This window comes from Schistocerca nitens, chromosome 5, assembly GCF_023898315.1.
Source record: "Schistocerca nitens isolate TAMUIC-IGC-003100 chromosome 5, iqSchNite1.1, whole genome shotgun sequence".
In the NCBI taxonomy this organism is placed as follows: Eukaryota; Metazoa; Arthropoda; class Insecta; order Orthoptera; family Acrididae; genus Schistocerca; species Schistocerca nitens.
Window position 1 is genome coordinate 27,329,083 of NC_064618.1, and position 20,723 is coordinate 27,349,805.

At 39.9% G+C, this 20,723-nt stretch overlaps 1 protein-coding gene across 1 annotated transcript in view; it reads right to left on the bottom strand.

Moving 5' to 3' along the window:
- Positions 1-20,723, bottom strand: part of LOC126259534 (radial spoke head protein 4 homolog A) — a 241,921-nt gene that overhangs the window by 121,809 nt on the left and 99,389 nt on the right. Inside the window, exon 5 of the mRNA XM_049956409.1 lies at positions 18,580-18,727. Within this exon, the coding sequence (XP_049812366.1) occupies positions 18,580-18,727 (148 nt within the window). The remainder of the gene's footprint in view (positions 1-18,579; positions 18,728-20,723) is intronic.

Genomic DNA, 20,723 nt, shown 5'->3' on the forward strand with positions numbered 1-20,723 from the left:
AGAAGAATGCTGAAGATTAGATGGGTGGATCACATAACTAATGAGGAGGTATTGAATAGGATTGGGGAGAAGAGAAGTTTGTGGCACAACTTGACTAGAAGAAGGGATCGGTTGGTAGGGCATGTTCTGAGGCATCAAGGGATCACCAATTTAGTACTGGAGGCCAGCGTGGAGGGTAAAAATCGTAGAGGGAGACCAAGAGATGAATAAACTAAGCAGATTCAGAAGGATGTAGGTTGCAGTAGGTACTGGGAGATGAAGAAGCTTGCACAGGATAGAGTAGCATGGAGAGCTGCATCAAACCAGTCTCAGGACTGAAGACCACAACAACAACAACATGGAAGTTGAAATATACCAATGGTGAACTAAAAGTATTCTTTTAGTACCTACTTATTTAACGAGTAGAGAGAGAGAGTGTGTGTCTTAAATGTTTCTTTCAGTAGCATCATTCTCCGGAGACGAAATATTTTAGAGATTGACTTAGGCATCTATCCGTAGAAGAAGAACAGCTGTGTATACCAAGTAAGTCCATGTGTGTAAAAGAACTGGGAAGGTTGCAATCCAACTTCAGATATTCTTATAATCAAAAATGTTAGAACGTGGTGACCGGTGTGAAAGGACCAAAGGAAAAAAGCAATTTTGAGACGAAAATGAGAGAAAAAGCTATCAAGTGTTGCCTTAGCAACAGAGCATAACAAGACAAGAGAACATTTCACGGAATTGTATTCTGCCCAAATATCTGATAGATAGAATTTGTAAATGCAAATAAGGGAGAAGATGTGAGAAAGTCACAACGTGGAAAACCGGAGAGAGGATCTCGATGTATTAGACTAAGAAGAGATACAACTAGAACGATATGACTAAGAAGACCTGGTGTGCGGAGTCGACAGCTCTCACATATTGTGGGTACGCAGACGCAGAAACCGACATCTGAAGCCAGCGGCACCAGTTGCTGTTCGCCGGTGCTGATTACACATCCGCTTATCGACACAGCCCAAATTCTACACCGGGTGAGCGTAAAACAGAAATTTATTATTTTAATACGACTTGGTATAAACTGTTGAATGAACTTTAATAGTGTAGTTACTATACTTAAAGTTAATTTTTAGATGCTCACAAGGTCTAAAGCTTGTAAAATTATGGATCAGGAACAGCAAGTTGGGGAAACTTCACAACCAGTCACGGCTATGAAAGTTAGTAAAGAAGGGCCAGACTGGTCTGCGTTAGTAAATGTAATCGAAGCTTAAAATGCTCGAGTAAATGATAAATTAGATGCACGGAGTGAAGTTCTAAATAACCAGAGTGAAACCTTGAATAGTCGAGCAACAAATCTAGGTTTGTTAAGCGCCAAAGTTGATGCACAGAGTAGAGAATTTAGTAATCTATGCGAAGGCACGGATGCTTTAAAGGCTGAATTTGACACCCTAAATAGTAAAGTCGAAAAATTTGAAATTAGATTTAAAGAATGATCTAACTAATTCTTTAAACATTTATGTAAATCAAATGTTTACCGAATTCAACCAAAAACAGAATGATTATTTTCAGGATTTTACAAAAAAATTAGAATTTGATATTGAGGAAAAATGTAATATGGTAGAATCTGAAACCAATGAAAAGATAGGATCAATTTAAAATGTATGTAATGTTAAGTTAGATGCTGTAAAGCAGGGATTGCATACTTTACAAGACAGAGTTGAAAAGCAAGATAAGTTAATGCCAATAATCCAATCGCAAATTACAGGAATTCATACACGAGTAGATAATGTAGAGAGAAATTTCAAAGAGGAACTAGTGAACTCAGACATCATAAATGTAAATAGTTTGGAGGAACCATTTGAACAAATTATAGATCAAGAAATTACTGAGAGAATAACCTCTGGAAATGTTTCGATTATTACTTCTTCCAGACTTAATGATACCAGCAAGGTTATAGAAGACTTGTGGGAAGAATTCAAACTTATCCAGGATAGAGTAGAATACAGAATAATTTCACCTAATGTGATGCTGACTAGTGAAGTGGTGATTGTTTCGCAGTGGGGAGACTTCCATACAAAATTTAACAGGAAGTACTGGTCTGCACTTGCTCAAGTGAAGGTATATCAGATCCATGGTATCCAGACAGAGTCATCTATCCCCCAGGGACATTAACATTCTAAGTTAACAGGCAGAGTGACAACTGTCAGATCACGAGTTGTTCTCAGTATTTCTTCCATAATAGTTTTGGTGCACTGGATTCCTATCAAACTATTCTGTTATATATCCCCCAGGGCCATTACCATTCTGAGTTAATGGGTGGAGTGATGATCCTCAGATCTGAGTTGTTTTTGGTGTTTCATCCATAATAGTTTTGCTGCACCGAATTCCTATAAAACTATTCTGTTATATATCCCCCAGGTACATTAACGTTCTGAGTTAACGGGTGGAGTGACAACCGTCACATACCGAGTTATTTTTGTGTTTCTTCCATAATAGTTTTGCTGCACCGAATTCCTATCAAACTATACTGTTATATATCCCCCAGGAATGTTAACATTCTGAGTTAATGGGCAGAGTGGTGACTGTCGGATCCCAAGTTGTTTTCAGTGTTTCTTCTAGACTCAGAGATAACATGGAAAAAAATCATACTAAATAGCATTTGTGATTATGTCATCCCCAATGGCTCCTGGTGGGGGATTTCCTTGTTCCATTCAGTCAAACTACTAACAACCTCTAGCTCCTTATATAATCTCTCGGGGGACTAAAGAAGCTTCTGCATATGTGCTTCTGGTAGTACTCTTATGTACCCTACAAGAGCACGCATTAGGTAGGGATTTGCACAGTGCATTCACACCTACCTGTCCCCAGTCGAGACTTGTCCCAACTTTGCTCAGCAGCAGCATGAGGTGGAAATTTGCACACATGTTGTCTCCAATCCCTGTCATTTGGCACAGCTCTGGGACAAGATATATTTAGTTGCCTGGTCACCTCTTCTCTCCCTCAGTTTCGATCGGCGCAGTCTCCATGTATAATTAGGTCATATTTTTGCTCAAAATGGCCTTGGTATGTAATCTCTTCACCAGTTTCTTTGCAAACTTTTGTGCTGAGGTCATGGTAAAATCAACGTCATCAATTTTGTATGTTCTATTGATATAAGGCATTATTACGTTGACTCCAACACTGGTTTTGTTGAAAGCTGCCTGGTAATTCCTTTGTTTATCACATATTTCTGGGTAAATATGGAGAACCATGTCCTGGCTCATAACTTTCAAAATAATTTATGAATTCATGAGAATACCATTTTCATACTGGATGTAATATAATAGGGGCAAAGTTCCAATTTATACTTCTTGATGCATATTTTTCTTAGTGTACTGAAGGAAATATTAAGTTAGCAGAAGATATAGTATTGGGTGACTAATTAAACAACTGTGATAATATAGTATATAGATTTTCTACTTTGTACAGAACATTTTATACCTTTTATGAGATGTGATGTAGATGGGAAGGATTGTAACAGTTTTGAAATGGGTGGGTATTTTGGATAAAAGCATGATTTATGAGAACACATAAATCATGATTAACACAAAACACCCATCTTTCAAACAACCCTCACAAACAAGTGTGCTGGACTCTTCATCACTTGCCGTTTCCATAGGGTTGCTAAGATTTCCTCAGGGGACCCCAAGGATGAAGGTGTGAATGTCCATTCTGTAGAAGACAATTTAACACCAAACCTCCTCTGGTGTCTGACTCAAGTACCTGCAAGGTAGGGATCCTGGGGAAGGGGGGTGGGAAGGGTTTCCTGTCTTTGGGGCTATCTTCTGTCTGTTCTCTGATCTTAGCAACAATTTCTATTTATTTACTTTCTTACTTCTCATTTGAGGACCTATCTATTTTCCCTCTTTCCATATTCATCTACTTATATTGTAGAATTCCTTCCTGGTTTCTGTGGTTTCCAATAACCTACATCTTATCTTTCGATAAGAAGCTGAAGAATCAGACTGCATGAACACACATCCACATACACACAAAAATTACATTGAATTACAGACTAGAAAGCTGTCGCAATGTGAGAACCACCAGGTATTGTGGGGGGAAAGAATATGTGTACATAGGGAAACATACACATATAGGTGTATAAACACCATGACAGCTCTACATCACCTATTTATATAAAAACTATCACACACATATATTTCTACATCGAGTGTACATAAGGAGGCATGAGTAATGAAAGAGAACATAAGCAAGATTGGAGTTAATTAAGATGCTTATCTAAGAAAAGTCAGTGTAGCAAATACTCCGATAAATTGATGAATAATAGGATAGTGAAACTTGAATTATATGTAGACATAGTATATAGTAGGAGTATAGGAGTTGAGAGGTAGAGGTGGACTCTAGACATTAAATGTATTATAAAAGTGAATGTGAAGTGCAAAATTGATTTGTAGCTTTACCAAAAATACTTATTGTAGCATACATAGGAACGTATACTGGTGTAATGAACCATGAGACCTACTCAGAATGCATAAGGGGGGGGAGGGGGGGTTTGTACCCGGCATTTATACTAAGTATATAAGACAGGCATACCTACAGGGGGGTAGGACAACTTGTGGCCTAAAAAACAGGAATGTTTTATAAAGGGGCGTATCTACCAGAATGGGAAGAGGAAGTGCACTTATATGGTCAACCCACAGGCAAGGTGTAGGTACTGATCCTAGCAGAAGGGGACAGTATTATGACAGAAGCCACACACTTTATAGGAATTATTCTGGAAAATGTGAATTCTATGCAGAACGAGCATTATTACGTTTTATGTATGTTTACAAGTGTCAAAAGGAACACTTTCATGTTGCCCAGAGTTCCTCCAAACTACGAGGGCGGTTCAGAAAGTAACCTCCGATTGGTCACAGTGCGGGTTGTGGGGGGAGTAGCGACGCCATCTGTGCGTTCACGCACTCAACAGGTCAGTCGGCATCAAGCCGTGGTCGAGTGAACGCCGTACCTGCGCTAGTTTAGTTTTTGTGGCAGTTTGAAATGTGTGCTGCAATAGAAAACCCCGCCAAATGTGAAGTGCGTGCTGTCATAAGGTTTTTTACAGCCAAAGGATATTCTGCAGCAGCTATTCATTGTGAGCTTTGTGCCGTGTACGGACCAAGAGTTATGAGTGAAGGAGTTGTCCGTGAATGGGTATGTTTATTTAAAAGTGGACGAGAAAACGTTCATGATGAAGAGAGGAGTGGTAGACCATCATTGGTGACTGATGAACTCGTTCAGACAGTTGATGCAAAAGTTCGTGAAAATCGACGTTTCTCAATGTCGGAGTTGTCTACTGGTTTTCCACAGATTTCTAAGACTCTCTTGTACGAGATAGTGACAGCAAGATTGGGTTACCGTAATTTCTGTGCACGATGGGTGCCCAAAATTCTTACCGACCACCGCAAAACTCAAAGAATGGCCTCTGCATTAGACTTTCTGTCACGTTATGAGGACGAAGGAGAACCATTGTTAAACAGAATCGTGACCGGTGACAAAACCTGGATTAAGTACGTGAACCCTGAGACAAAAGAACAATCAAAGATGTGGGCACATTCAAATTCGCCTACCAAACCAAGAAAAGCCTCGCAAGATTTTTCTGCCAGAAAACTGATGGCATCGGTGTTTTGGGATGCCAAAGGGGTGTTGTTGGTTGAATTCATGGAACGTGGTACGACCATTAATCAAGACGTGTACTGTGAAACAATAAAAAAGTTACGACGGGCTATACAGAACAAACGCCGTGGTATGCTGACTTCCGGTATCGTTTTTTTGCACGATAACGCCCGTCCTCACTCTGCTCGCAGAACAACGGCCCTTCTTGAGTCCTTCAAGTGGGACGTTATCAACCATCCACCTTACAGCCCAGACCTGGCGCCAAGTGATTATCACCTCTTCATGCATTTGAAGAAATGGCTCGGGTCACAGCAGTTTGATGACGACGAAGAGCTCAAAGATGCGGTCACAGGCTGGCTCCAGGCACAAGCGGGTGATTTTTATGCAGAAGGAATTTCAAAGCTTGTGAAGAGATACGATAAGTGCCTCAATCGCTATGGAGACTATGTAGAAAAATAGTGCAAAGATGTAGTTGTAAGATGTATATATTAAAATATTTTTATTTAACTTGGTGTATTTTTTTAAATCAACCGGAGGTTACTTTCTGAACGGCCCTCATACAACAGATAATGATTGAGTATATACTTAGGAAAGGTAGTACAAAAGGTGAGAACAGAAAGTAGATTACTCATGTGTCATGAACACCTGGAGTTTATGATTGGAAAGATAGCAGAAAAAAAGATAAAAAAAATTATACTCTTCGCAATTCCTGGATATTAAAAGTGCTGAATAAAACCTGGAGCAAAATGCTCATATCTTATTATTAAAGTAAAATGAGAAAATAATAGCTAAGTAGTAAGCAAAAGGTTATACTGTTAAAATGTGAATTGTTATTATGTGTGATATTAAAGTACATAATGATTATGTATAAAATATCACATGTTCGATCTGAGGGGGGAGATATGTAGTGATTCGAGAATTTCTGCATATATTCTAGAACCACTCAGCCTTCTACCAGCTTGAACACACAGTGTTTTACATATAAGTGTGAGAGAGCATATCTACTGCACATCACCTGTCTGCATGTGCAGGTCTGAAGTTTATCGTGAGAAGACTATGGGCACGGCAGTCGAATGGCACTGACAAGTACTTGTCAGTAGGTTCGTGGAAGTCGTAATGAAAGCGCATGGCAAAACCAAGGAACTTCTGTGTTATTCTGTGCTGTTTTGTAACTATAACTATTGTTAATGATGAAAGAACAATTGAGTGAAAAAAGATTTTTAGTAACTTTTAACTTGCTAGCGGCAAGACATGTTCATGATTTCTGTGGTCATTGAACCAATTATATTGTAAATGTATCTTAAGTGTGTCTAATGTGAGACGATACGGGTGACTTACAAGAAGTCGAATATTTATGTGAGAAATGATAATTTTGTTCTTTATGGAAGCTGAAAAATACCGACGGTGAACTAAAAGTATTCTTTGAGTACCTACTTATTTCAGGAGTAGAGAGAGAGAGTGTGAGTCTTAAATGTTCCTTTAACTAGCATCATTCTTTGGAGAAGAAGTTTTTAGAGATTGACGTAGCTGGCTATCCAGAGAAGAAGATCGGCTGTGCATACCAAGTCAGTCTACGCGTGTAAAAGAAGTGAGAAGGTTGTAATCCAAGTTCACACATTCTTGCCATCAAAAATGTTAGAACACAACTTGACAACTTAAGTAAGGTAGCCAAAAAGGTGGGACTGAGGATTGCCTATAAGAAGACAAAGACATTAAATACCGCTGCAGACTGGGAAACACCAAAAGCCACTGTGCAAATGGTGGACAAATATAAATACCTGGGAGAATTTATAACAGGATGGAATAGGAGCAAGGAGGGAATAACAGAGAGGATAAACAAGATGACATCAGCCTTCTGTGTAACGAGAGAGATATACGATAAAAAGAATATATTCACAGAGGCAAAGATAAGTCACTACAAGGCAATGGTGACGAATGCAGTATTATATGCTGCTGAGATGATGGCACAAGGAAGAACAGGGGCAGAACTACTGGAGAAAAATGAGAGAAAAATACTAGGTCCCAAAGGAGGCAGCGAGAGATGGATGCAAAGACCTAGGGAAGAACTGTAATGGAACACGAGAACAATATCCAGGGAAATCAGACCGAAATGGGCAAGGTTTGCTGGACGTGTTATTAGGATAAGTATGGACAGAATGACGAAGAGAGTGTGGGAAACAACAGGGAGGACAAGGAGAAAGACAGGAACCCAGTGGTTTGTTGAACTTCGGAAGGACTGGTTGGAATTGGGAATCAAGGTCAAAGGAAAGGAAAATTGGAGGAACAAATATACACCGACCAATAAGCTGGAGATCAAGGACAGAGAAGAATACAGGAAAAGATTAAAGTGTCACCAGTGGAGTCAACAGAAGAAAAGGACACTGAAGATCTCGGAAGAAGCACGGGAGAGAAGAGAAGGACTGAAGAGGTTCTGGGAGAAGAAGATGAAAATGCAGTCCACAAAGGAGCAGCTTGCACTGCTACGCAAGAAGAAGTAGAAGAAATCAGGCATCATCAAAATATACTCATAAACTTTCCAGAACCCTTATTGACAGACAGTATCCTATCCAGCTCCTACATTAGCAGATCTCCTCCTCTGACACTAGTAAACCTGTTAACCAGCTTTTCTCCAATCACTAAGTATCACTCTGGGCTTGTAAAGCTCAACTACATCCTTCACTAGGGTTTTCACAACCTCTTATGCCCTGAGATGATGAATATCCTACCCAAAATCCTATCCAAATCAGCTAAAGTAGCGTTCTGGTGCCCACCCAACCTTCAGAATATCTGTTCCCTAACCTAAACCACATGGGTCATTCCCTTGTGCCAACACAACCACAAGACCTGTCCCATACATCCATCCACCATCTCTTACCACAGTGCAGTCACAACACCTCCTTCACAACAAAATTTCAGTTGGTAAGAGCTGACAGTAGGATTTGAGTGTGCTGAAGAACCCATGAAGCCATGGATCCAAGTTGTAAACAAGGCACTGTGCAAGCTGGTGGTGGCACATAATGGTGTGAGCTGTGTTTACATGAAATGCACTGGGTCCTCTGGTCCACGACTTCATTTTTTTTTTATGACACTGTGCCATATCATTTGGCCACTATTGTTCATGACTGCTTTGAAGAACATTCCGGACAATTTGAGTGAATGATTTGGCCACCCAGATCACCCAGCATGAATCCCATTGAACATTTATGGAACATAATCAAAAGGTCAGTTTGTGCACAAAATCCTGCATGAGAAACATTTCACGATTATGGATGGCTGTAGAGACAGCTTGGCTCATTATTTCTGCAGGAGACTTCCAACAACCTGTTGAGTCCAATCCACATTGAGGTGCTGCACTGTGTCGGGCAAAAGGAGGTCCAACATGGTATTAGGAGGTATGCCACGAATTTTGCCACCTCTGTGTATATCAGCTATGCTGGTGGGAATTGGCTCTGCAACATATCCTGCGCTCTCGCAATAAAAGGAGGTCCAACATGGTATTAGGAGGTATGCCATGAATTTTGCCACCTCTGTGTATATCAGCTATGCTGGTGGGAATTGGCTCTGCAACATATCCTGCGCTCTCACAATAAAAGGAGGTCCAACATGGTATTAGGAGGTATGCCATGAATTTTGCCACCTCTGTGTATATCAGCTATGCTGGTGGGAATTGGCTCTGCAACATATCCTGCGCTCTCGCAATAAAAGGAGGTCCAACATGGTATTAGGAGGTATGCCATGAATTTTGCCACCTCTGTGTATATCAGCTATGCTGGTGGGAATTGGCTCTGCAACATATCCTGCGCTCTCGCAATAAAAGGAGGTCCAACATGGTATTAGGAGGTATGCCATGAATTTTGCCACCTCTGTGTATATCAGCTATGCTGGTGGGAATTGGCTCTGCAACATATCCTGCGCTCTCGCAATAAAAGGAGGTCCAACATGGTATTAGGAGGTATGCCATGAATTTTGCCACCTCTGTGTATATCAGCTATGCTGGTGGGAATTGGCTCTGCAACATATCCTGCGCTCTCGCAATAAAAGGAGGTCCAACATGGTATTAGGAGGTATGCCATGAATTTTGCCACCTCTGTGTATATCAGCTATGCTGGTGGGAATTGGCTCTGCAACATATCCTGCGCTCTCGCAATAAAAGGAGGTCCAACATGGTATTAGGAGGTATGCCATGAATTTTGCCACCTCTGTGTATATCAGCTATGCTGGTGGGAATTGGCTCTGCAACGTATCCTGCACTCTCGCAATCCCTTTAGCATAAAACTCTGCTAACCTGTTTCTTACTGCTACTCCTCATCTTTTCCTTTCTCTCTTCTGTCCTCACCAGTCCTTTCCCATCTAGATCATGTACTGCCTTCTCCCATCAGCCCCCCCCCCCACCCCCATCCCCCTCATCATTCCCCTCATGTGCACATTCTCTCTCTCTCTCTCTCGGTCCCTCCCACCCTTCCTGCACCACCCTTCCTGCACACCCATTATACACCCCTCTCCCTTTCTTGCTCCCCTCTCTGTCTTCCTCTTCATCTCCATCTTAATCTTGTTTCAAACCTCCCTTTCCCTACCATCTCACTCTCTACATATCTCTTATGTGCTCTGCTCTCCAATCTCCTTTCATCTTGCAGTGCAGCCACCGATTCATCTGCCAAAACACCAGCCTTTCATTATCCCGCTACCGCCTCATTTCCTCATGCATCCTTCTCTACCCCATCCCGACTTCCATCAGCCTGGGGAGCTGCTCTCAATTATCCATAATCAGTAATCAGTCTCACTGAGAGTTGGATTTCTGTGTCATCACGTGCTCCAATGACCTCGATATCGATGGGACATAAAACACAGCTATTGTGTGTGTGAATTTTTGTACTTTAGCTAGAGACAATCAAATAGGGGTAATGCAGGAGTAGGTTTAATAATGAATAGGAAAATAGGATTGCGGGTAAGCTACTACAAACAGCATAGTGAACGCATTATTGTGGCCAAGATAGATACGAAGCCCACGCCTACCACAGTAGTACAAGTTTATATGCCAACTAGCTCTGCAGATGACGAAGAAATGGAAGAAATATATGATGAAATAAAAGAAATTATTCAGGTAGTGAAGGGAGACGAAATTTAATAGTCATGGGTGACTGGAATTCGTCAGTAGGAAAAGGGAGAGAAGGAAACGTAGTAGGTGAATATGGATTGGGGGTAAGAAATGAAAGAGGAAGCCGCCTGGTAGAATTTTGCACAGAGCACAACTTAATCATAGCTAACACTTGGTTCAAGATTCATAAAAGAAGGTTGTATGCATGGAAGAAGCCTGGAGATACTGACAGGTTTAAGATAGATTATATAATGGTAAGACAGAGATTTAGGAACCAGGTTTTACATTGTAAGACATTTCCAGGGGCAGATGTGGACTCTGACCACAATCTACTGGTTATGAACTGTAGACTAAAACTGAAGAAACTGCAAAAAGGTGGGAATTTAAGGAGATGGGACCTGGATAAACTGAAAGAACCAGAGGTTGTACAGAGTTTCAGGGAGAGCATAAGGGAACAATTGACAAGAATGGGGGAAAGAAATACAGTAGAAGAAGAATGGGTAGCTTTGAGGGATGAAGTAGTGAATGCAGCAGTAGGTAAAAAGACGAGGGCTAGTAGAAATCCTTGGGTAACAGAATAAATATTGAATTTAATTGATGAAAGGAGAAAATATAAAAATGCAGTAAATGAAGCAGGCAAAAAGGAATACAAATGTCTCAAAAATAAGATCGACAGGAACTGCAGAATGGCTAAGCAGGCATGGCTAGAGGACAAATGTAAGGATGTAGAGGCTTATCTCACTAGGGGTATGATAGATACTGCGTACAGGAGAATTAAACAGACCTTTGGAGAAAAGAGAACCACTTGTATGAATATCAAGAGCTCAGATGGAAACCCAGTTCTAAGCAAAGAAGGGAAGGGAGAAAGGTGAAAGGAGTATATAGAAGGTCTATACAAGGGCGATGTACTTGAGGACAATATTGTGAAAATGGCAGAGGATATAAATGAAGATGAAATGTGAGATATGACACTGCGTGAAGAGTTTGACAGAGCACTGAAAGACCTGAGTCGAAACAAAGCTCCGGGAGTAGACAACATTCCATTAGAACTACTGACAGCCTTGGGAGAGCCAGTCCTGATGAAACTCTACCATCTGGTGAGCAAGATGTATGACACAGGCGAAATACCCTGAGACTTCAAGAAGAATATAATAATTCCAATCCCAAAGAAAGCAGGTGTTGACAGATGTGAAAATTACTGATCTATCAGTTTAACAAGTCATAGCTGCAAAATACTAACGCAAATTCCTTACAGACGAATGGAAAAACTGGTAGAAGCCGACCTCGGCGAAGATCAGTTTGGATTCCGTAGAAATGTTGGAACACGTGAGGCAATACTGACCCTACGACTTATCTTAGAAGCTAAATTAAGGAAATGCAAACGTACATTTCTAGCATTTGTAGACTTAGAGAAAGCTTTTGACAATGTTGACTGGAATACTCTCTTTCAAATTCTGAAGGTGGCAGAGGTAAAATACAGGGGCAAAAGGCTACTTACAATTTGTACAGAAACCAGATGACAGTTATAAGAGTCGAGGGGCATGAAAGGGAAGCAGTGGTTGGGAAGGGAGTGAGACAGGGTTGTAGCCTCTCCCCGATGTTATTCAATCTCTATATTGAGCAAGCAGTGAAGGAATCAAAAGAAAAATTTGGAGTAGGTATTAAAATCCATGGAGAAGAAATAAAATCTTTGAGGTTCACCAATGACATTGTAATTCTTTCAGAGACAGCAAAGGACTTGGAAGAGCGGTTGAACGGAATGGATAGTGTCTTGAAAGGAGGATACAAGATGAACATCAACGAAAGCAAAACGAGGATAATGGAATGTAGTCGAATTAAGTCAGGTGATGCTGAGGGAATTAGATTAGGAAATGAGACACTTAAAGTAGTAAAGGAGTTTTGCTATTTGGGGAGCAAAATATCTGATGATGGTCGAAGTAGAGAGGATATAAAATGTAGACTGGCAATGGCAAGGAAAGCGTTTCTGAAGAAGAGAAATTTGTTAACATTGAGTAGAGGTTTAAGTGTCAGGAAGTCGTTTCTGAAAGTATTTGTATGGAGTGTAGCCATGTATGGAAGTGAGACATGGACGATAAATATTTTGGACAAGAAGAGAATAGAAGCTTTTGAAATGTGGTGCTACAGAAGAATGCTGAAGATTAGATGGGTAGATCACATAACTAATGAGGAAGTATTGAATTGGATTGGGGAGAAGAGAAGCTTGTGGCACAACTTGACTAGAGGAAGGGATCGGTTTGTAGGACATGTTCCGAGGCATCAGTGGATCACCAGTTTAGTATAGGAGGGCACCGTGGAGGGTAAAAATCGTAGAGGGAGAACAAGAGATGAATACAGTAAGCAGATTCAGAAGGATGTAGGTTGCAGTAGGTACTGGGAGATGAAGAAGCTTGCACAGGATAGAGTAGCTTGGAGAGCTGCATCAAACCAGCCTCTGGACTGAAGACCACAATAACAGCAACAACAGCTAGAGACAAAGCAAGAGTTTGAAAGCCAGTGTGAATTCTGTTTTCTGTTACATGTCTCTGGGTGCTATGCATCATTAAGTTATGGTGAGTGGTTACCTCTCCCTTATTTTACATATTTTTCAATCCCAGAATTTTCATTGTAGTTATTAAGTAGACTAGAAGTAATTTCTATAATTATCAGTTTTAGTAGGTTAGCACTGTTCATAATTTGTTGTTAGTATACTTTACAAAAGTAGCCAGCAATGGATGTGACTTGTTGCACATCCTTGAAGGCGCTCCATAATACATTGACTGTCAAAGGGGCCAGCAGTGATGCAGCAGAGCTGCCAGCTCTGGCTGGCAGTGACCACACAACAATCAATGTATTAATGATGTGATTTACAGAACATAATAAGTGAATGAATGAGGTAAATGCAGTATTTCTCAATTTCTGAAAAGCATTTGAGTCTAAAGCACTTCAGTGGTTGTTAAAAAAAGTACGATTACATGGGGCAACAGTGAAAATAAGTGACTGAATTTAAGATTTGTTGGTAAGGAGCATGCAGCTGCTTACCTTGGGTGGAGAGTTATCGACAGGAGCAGATGTTACTTCACATGTGTCACTGAAGAAATATTCAGTTAGATCTTATATGATAAAGAAAGGCTCTCATGAAATGTAAATATTTAAGGAGTATGGGTAACAACTTGTTGAATAGCAGAGGCGTTGAAATATGCACAAAAAGGACTGGAAACTTTAATAAGATGTAAGAGGGGTGCAAAATTTGGCAACTTGCTTTAAATTTACAGAAATGTAAAATCATGTATTTCACAAAATGACAGAAATTATAATAACAGTGATTCACAATTACAATAAGCCTACTCATACAAATACTTGGGTGTAATAAGTTGTAGTGATATGAAATGGAATGATCACATACATGCAATTGTAAGTAATGTAATGTCAGTCTTCTCTCAACTGACAAGATATGGGACAATGCTACCACTCAACAATGGAGACTGCTTACAAAACACTCGTGTGACCCATCCTAGAATATTGCTCAAGTGCGTGAGGGTCTTACCAAACAGGACTAACAGATGATTTTGAACATATACAAAGAAGGACAGCATGAATGGCAACAATTTGACTAAAGAATCATGAGATATACTTCAGCCATCTATGTAGTGCCTCCATAGGGGCTGTGAAGATGTTAAACTGATTACAGTACTCACAGAGGCAATCAAACTGTCATTCTTCCCCTCACTTCACACTCCATGTGCGCACAAAGTGAGAAGACACTGTAACACATTGTAGCATTTCACAGTGGTTTGCTTTTCAATTGCTGACAAGGGGCACAGAGTTGTTTTCTATGGCTGAGAGGCTGTGTGTGATATGTGGGACATTTGTGTTAAGTGGATCTCATCGATGGTACAAGAAGCATTCCAAATGAAAGAGGGTGCCATGGATTTCAGATATTCCAGGAAGTCATTGGCATCATTTATGCAAGAGTCTATGTGATGGGTTGGATGTGCTGATCAACCAGGGCTGAGAAGCGTTTGATGTGGGCTTTAAAGCCAGCTACTGTAGGACAGCCAGGGTGGTTGTATTTGTGTATTTTGTGAAGTAGGTAAAAAGAGAGAGGTGCTTGGACGAAGAGGTGTAAGGAGTCAGATGGCAGCAGTTGTGAGTCTCTGTGAGGGGCCTACAGATTTCAAGATTTTCTGCAGCTCAGTCGGGGTGGAAACAGAGGTGGTCATCAGGAACATCTTTTTATGTTGAGGTGCCCTTCTGCCATGTACTCCTCACAATCAAGTTCTACAGCAATTGATCCCTTGTCTGCAGAGAGGATGACAACAGAGCAGTCTGCAAAAAGGTCATGGGAAGCTTGAGTGAGGTTTGGGGTTTCGGTGACATTTTTCATGAAGGATTGAGAAATAATGCTGAACAGGAAGAATGCATGGAGGTAATGGTTTTGGAGAATAGGAGGAGGAACCATTTGGTTTTTAGGCTGGAACCATTCCCGACAGGTTCGCTCTGTAGGCTATGTGTTGGGTTTGGGTTATGAAATGGTATATGAAGTTGAGATTATTTGCGAATTAGTGGAGATCTTTGACTAGGCAGTGTGGTTGAATTTTGGTGTAGGGCTGAAAGTTTAGCCTTTGAAAAGAACAGATGCCACATGATCAGAGAGGGTCCAGATGAGAGGCTAATGAGTGAGTAGGGACCACGTTTGAGAGGTGTTACAGTTTGATTAAGGTTGTAGCTGGACTTGGTTGGGTGATGTGCTACGATTGGGAGGTTAAGTATTGTGGCTAGGCTGGACCTGTTCGCTATGGGAGGGGTTGTTGGTGGCAGTGTCGAGGACTTTAGTCGTGGAAGAGGCAGGTAGGACACAACTTGTGAAGTATTTGACTAACAGGCTGGAGAGCTTGTTTAAGTGGTAGGTGGTGCTTTGTTCAAGTTTATGTTTGGCTTCGAGGAGAATCACACCAAGTGTTTTAGCACATCCAGTGGGTAAAAGGTGGAGGATTTTAAAGCAGCTATTGGGAGTTGTGGTTGGTGTAGACAATGTATTGGTCAAGGAAAAGGTGGATATGAACTAAAGATGGAACATTCTGAACTTAACCCTTTTGGTCATGGCATCCTTATATAAGGACATACTAAATAAATGCTTAGTATACTAAAATTCGTTAAATTTTACCATTTATAATTGTTGTTTTCATATTGTCACAAGCAGAGAGTTTATTTGAAAACAGTGTCGACATCTCATCTCAATCTGTGGTACCAAAAACAGTCACATGGACACTTTCCAGTAATCTTTATACCTCCCATCAGCTAGTTAATATCGTCTGAGTCTAGGTAAAAATAAATTATTTGTGCATAGAAACATGCATTCTTGAAGGTGAATATTGAAGGTGTCTTTCAGAACAAAAGGTAAGTGACATGCTTATAATGTTATACATGTCTCCAAGACATTGTGATTGAATGGTTGTAATAGCATAGAAATTTAGCACATTATTTCACTGTCTTTTTAGTCATCTTATGGTGATTTCACAATGCCTCATGTCCACGATGGACGAAGGCCACTTATGGAAGAAGTTATAGAGCTCCTTCATTCATCTGAAATTGACAATCCATCCAATGATCCAGACATTTTATATCACACGGTATGTTGTAAGTTGAGTAGCCTAGACGTAAAGCCCACTAACTTCATGATAAGTGACACTGAGATAATCACAAAACAGTCATCCCATCCAAATGACAATGCACTGGCAGCAAGAATGTTATTGCCGTGTAAGAATTTGTTACAGTACAGCCAACCTAAAGCTGAATAACAAAAATATCCATTGTAATCATAACAGACTGAAAGGTAGCTTTGAATGTCCAGATTGGTAAGTCTGATGTCTGTTCACATGCTTTGTATCCGGACATGGCAGGGCAACAGCCACGCCTATTGGGCATTTAGTAGGCTTTGCACCCGAAGACAACATGCAGTTAGCTCCTTTTGAAACTGAAAACGATTTTTGACAGCCATTTTCAACAGTTTATAGCCAGTTTTGGAACCTGAAAGTGGACGCATGTTTGCTCATGCAACTGATATTTCATACATAAATGCATGGATTGAGTACAAGAAAAATGATTCAGAATTAGGTGCTCCTAAAAATAAGAACCTTGATTTGCTTCACTTTAGGACAAGTGTGGCCCAAGTACCGACAAAAATAGATGAGCCAGCTGCCAGGAAGAGGTGGAGTCCCACTAGTGAGAGTCTAAGTACTTCAAAACAAGCCAATGCGGAAGTTCACCCAGAAGCTGAATTTTATTTGGACAGTGTTGGGCATCTTCCAGTGGTCAGTGAAAAAAAATCATTTTACAGGTGCAAGAAACTGGGTTGCAAAGGCAAAACCAAATTTTATTATGTAAAATGTAACATTTACTTATGCCTATAAGGAAAAAAAATTGTTTCTTTGATTATCATTCTTCACAAGTGTAAAACCATAGTTTATATATATAATCATTAAGTAAGCTTTGTGAAATTTATGTACGTTGGTGAAATAAAATCAAATAAAATACTATGACTTTTCAACTAAACACTGCACCCACTTGAACCCAATGTCCTGATATGGGGCCGCATTGTATCTCCCCTTGGCGGGCACCTCAGAATATTTTATACATCTGAAAAATCATAATTTAATTTGAAGGACTGGATAATAAAGCCATGCTTTTTTTTTTCTTTTTTTTTTCAGGAAAAAATAATTGGTGACTGAAAGGGGTTAAGGAGGGACTCGAGGAGGGATGCAGTCAGGGATAGGGACCTTAATGTAAGGCACTTAGGAGCAGTTCCAAAACTTCCTAATTTAAGACAGATGCAGCTGTCAACATTTTCTCTAAATCATTTGCCACTACATTTGATAATATAGGCCTAATTAGTTTAAAAGTACATTAACCAATAAAGAGTGTTGCCAGACTGAATGAACTGACTGTAGCAAAATCTGTCACACACACATACATACACACACATACACCATAACTCCATTATAGCAGACACAGGCAAGTGAACAGAACATAAATAATCATTTTGATGTTTATAGTATCTGTTTTCCAACCAACAGTTGAAAAAAATAGTTTTTGAAGTTTTTATGATTTGTCTAAGGTATCTGACATTACTGGTATCTCAGATCTGATATAAAACTTGAAGATCATTGCTATTTAATGTACAGGAGGCTGAAGAACATCATACATCAGCTATAGGAAACATTACAAAATGACAGGAAGCCTTTAAAATAATTAAATAAAAAATAATTGAGTCTTAGAGTGTGGTCCATATCTCACTGTGTTGATTTACATCTTTATATTTAAAACAAGTATGAAAATATGTACAGCAATTCAAAACTGAGCAAATAACTAAATGCTTTTGAAGACATTTCCTGCACATTTAAAATGGAAAATTCACAATGTCCAAAATCAGTTATGCAGTCGTTTCTTTAAATCTATCCACACGCTACTTGTTACCACCTGGGAGTGTCATTTTGCATATAGATTTCGTAAAAAGACTCCTTGGTGGAATATAAATAATGGAAGCAGTAAAGGTAACAACTCACCAAACAGTTTAGGTGTTAAGAGATAAATTGTCACATAAACAATACTAAAAATGTTGCTAAACTTTCAGATGATTTCCTTCTTCAGAGGTAATTAATATATTCTGTAGAAGAAGCTCTGAATATGAATATTTTCTGAAAGCTTAGTGACATTTTTAGTCTTGTTTTTGTGCCTAATGAACAGTTAGTCCTTAAACTATGTGGTGAGCTGTTACTTTTACATCTTCCATTTACTAAAATTCTGCACAATTTTCATTCAGTTTTTGTGTGAACTAATGGTGATAATTTTCTAACCTCCTTCTTCTTCTTCAACTTCTTCTTCCTCATCCTCTCCAAAATTATAGAATCCAAGTGGAGAGATCTGAGTTCCTGCAGATATACGAGCAATCTGTGCTCGAAGATAATTAATCTCTTTTCCAGGGAATGGTGGATATGTAAACATCTGGAAAAAACAATCACTGTGAGACATTACCATTTATTGTGCCCTAAATAAATGAATGAAAATAATATTAATAATAACAGTATAAACAAAAAGTCATAGTGAGAGCTGAGGAGAAACATCATCAATCTGAACATTGAAACAAAAATTGTGTGGACTAAAATTAAGTTCTCAGATCATATGCACTCATTATCGTTGGCAATACCTCAGCAGCTCTTGTGAAGTTTATCAAGGATGGTGAAAGACAAGCTAATTAATGATATTTGTGTATGTGAGTAATTTAAACTTCTCTTTAAGCAAAATTCAGTTGAGAAAACTAATAAATTATGAGATGCCTTCCAGAGGAAAAATGTACAGTACCATTGATATACACTTATAAAATTAAAAGGAATCTAGCTTTCAGAACTAATCATTTCCTCAATGTGAACAAGACAGGGAAAGGTTAAAGGGGAGGGCATTTCACTCAGACCCCAGGATGGCAAGAGACCCACCTGTAGTGAGGAGAAGGGCTACACAATGATGAGAAGGTCAGAGGTGATAAACTATTAAACAATGTGCTAGGTTCAGCCCAGAGGTGGGAGTGAGAAGTAAAGACAGATGGCAGAAGAAAGATGAATAGTGCAACTAATAATTAGCAAAAAAAAGTATGAACAATCTAATTAAGAATTATCAGGAAAAAGTTTACACACACACACACACAGAGAGAGAGAGAGAGAGAGAGAGAGAGAGAGTGGGGTGGGGGTGTGGGGGTGTTAATGGAGACTAAGAGCAGGAGGGAGTTGGGAGAGAAAGAATTCATCTCTGCAGATCAGGAAAACTAGTAGTAATTCTGCATGGCATTGATTTTACAAGTCCTTGGTAGTTTTCTGGAGATATGTGGCACCAGATGTAATTACATGGCAAATATAGAGAAGGGACCCAGGGGACTTGTCAAGAAATTTTAAAAATTAGAAGGCTGATTTAGGACTTTAAATGCTATATTTCTGTCACCACTCCTGGCCCACCACCAGCCTACTTGCTGACTGACACACCTTGTAGCACATGGGATCTTGCCACTGCTGCTACGCTTCCCTTTTTGCAGCCCCTGGCTGACAGAGATGCCGTCCTTGCTCCACAGGCATCCTACGTCCCTGATATGGTGCCGCCACTACTAGCGCCCACACTGCCGGTGTGGCAAAACTTTTATACCTGCTCACAGTGACACACACAGAAGCTGCACATGCCCATCCTCTCAACAAGCACAACATGCCACACAGCACCAGCTGCACAATGTACACCAGCTGTTTCATGTGTTTCCAGAAGCAGCAGCACCGAGGCAATACGGGGGCTAGCCAAACCGTCCGTGTGTCCCCTCAGTGTAACCCATCCTATGTAATGATTCCCTCATAATATTAAAGAAGGAAACTGCATTCCTGCAGCAAGGCTACGGGTAAACCACCTGTCCTATCCTCATATACAAATCCTGGTGCATTCTAACTGTCTCTATATTTGAGCTATTTATTTACACAGTATTATGATGACAAAACCTATATCATAATCAGACAAGCAACAGTTTAACAAATAATAAAAATCTTTGTGAAAAGCTGCTGGCTCCAAGATCTTGCGTAAGTTAAATCTTTTTGTGTGTGTGTTCTTCTACTGCTGCTTTGAGAGTAGATTTTTTTTATCTATCCAGTACATTATATTGTCAAAAACTGAATTTTTCTGTTTAGCAAAGGAATTTATTTCACAGTAGGAGTGGAAGAAAGGATTTTGTGAGAATATGGGCTTGATACAGAAATGAGAAAGTCTAATTGAGTGCTTAATAAAATTTCAGCTAGCAATAGTGAATACTGTGTTCAAGAATCACAAGAGGAGGAGGTGTACTTGGAAAAGGCTGGAAGATATGGGAAGATTTCTGTTAGATTATATTATGGTCAGGCAGAGATTTTGAAATCAGATATTGGATTGTAAATTATACCCAGGAGCAGATACAGACTCAGATCACAATTCAGTAGTG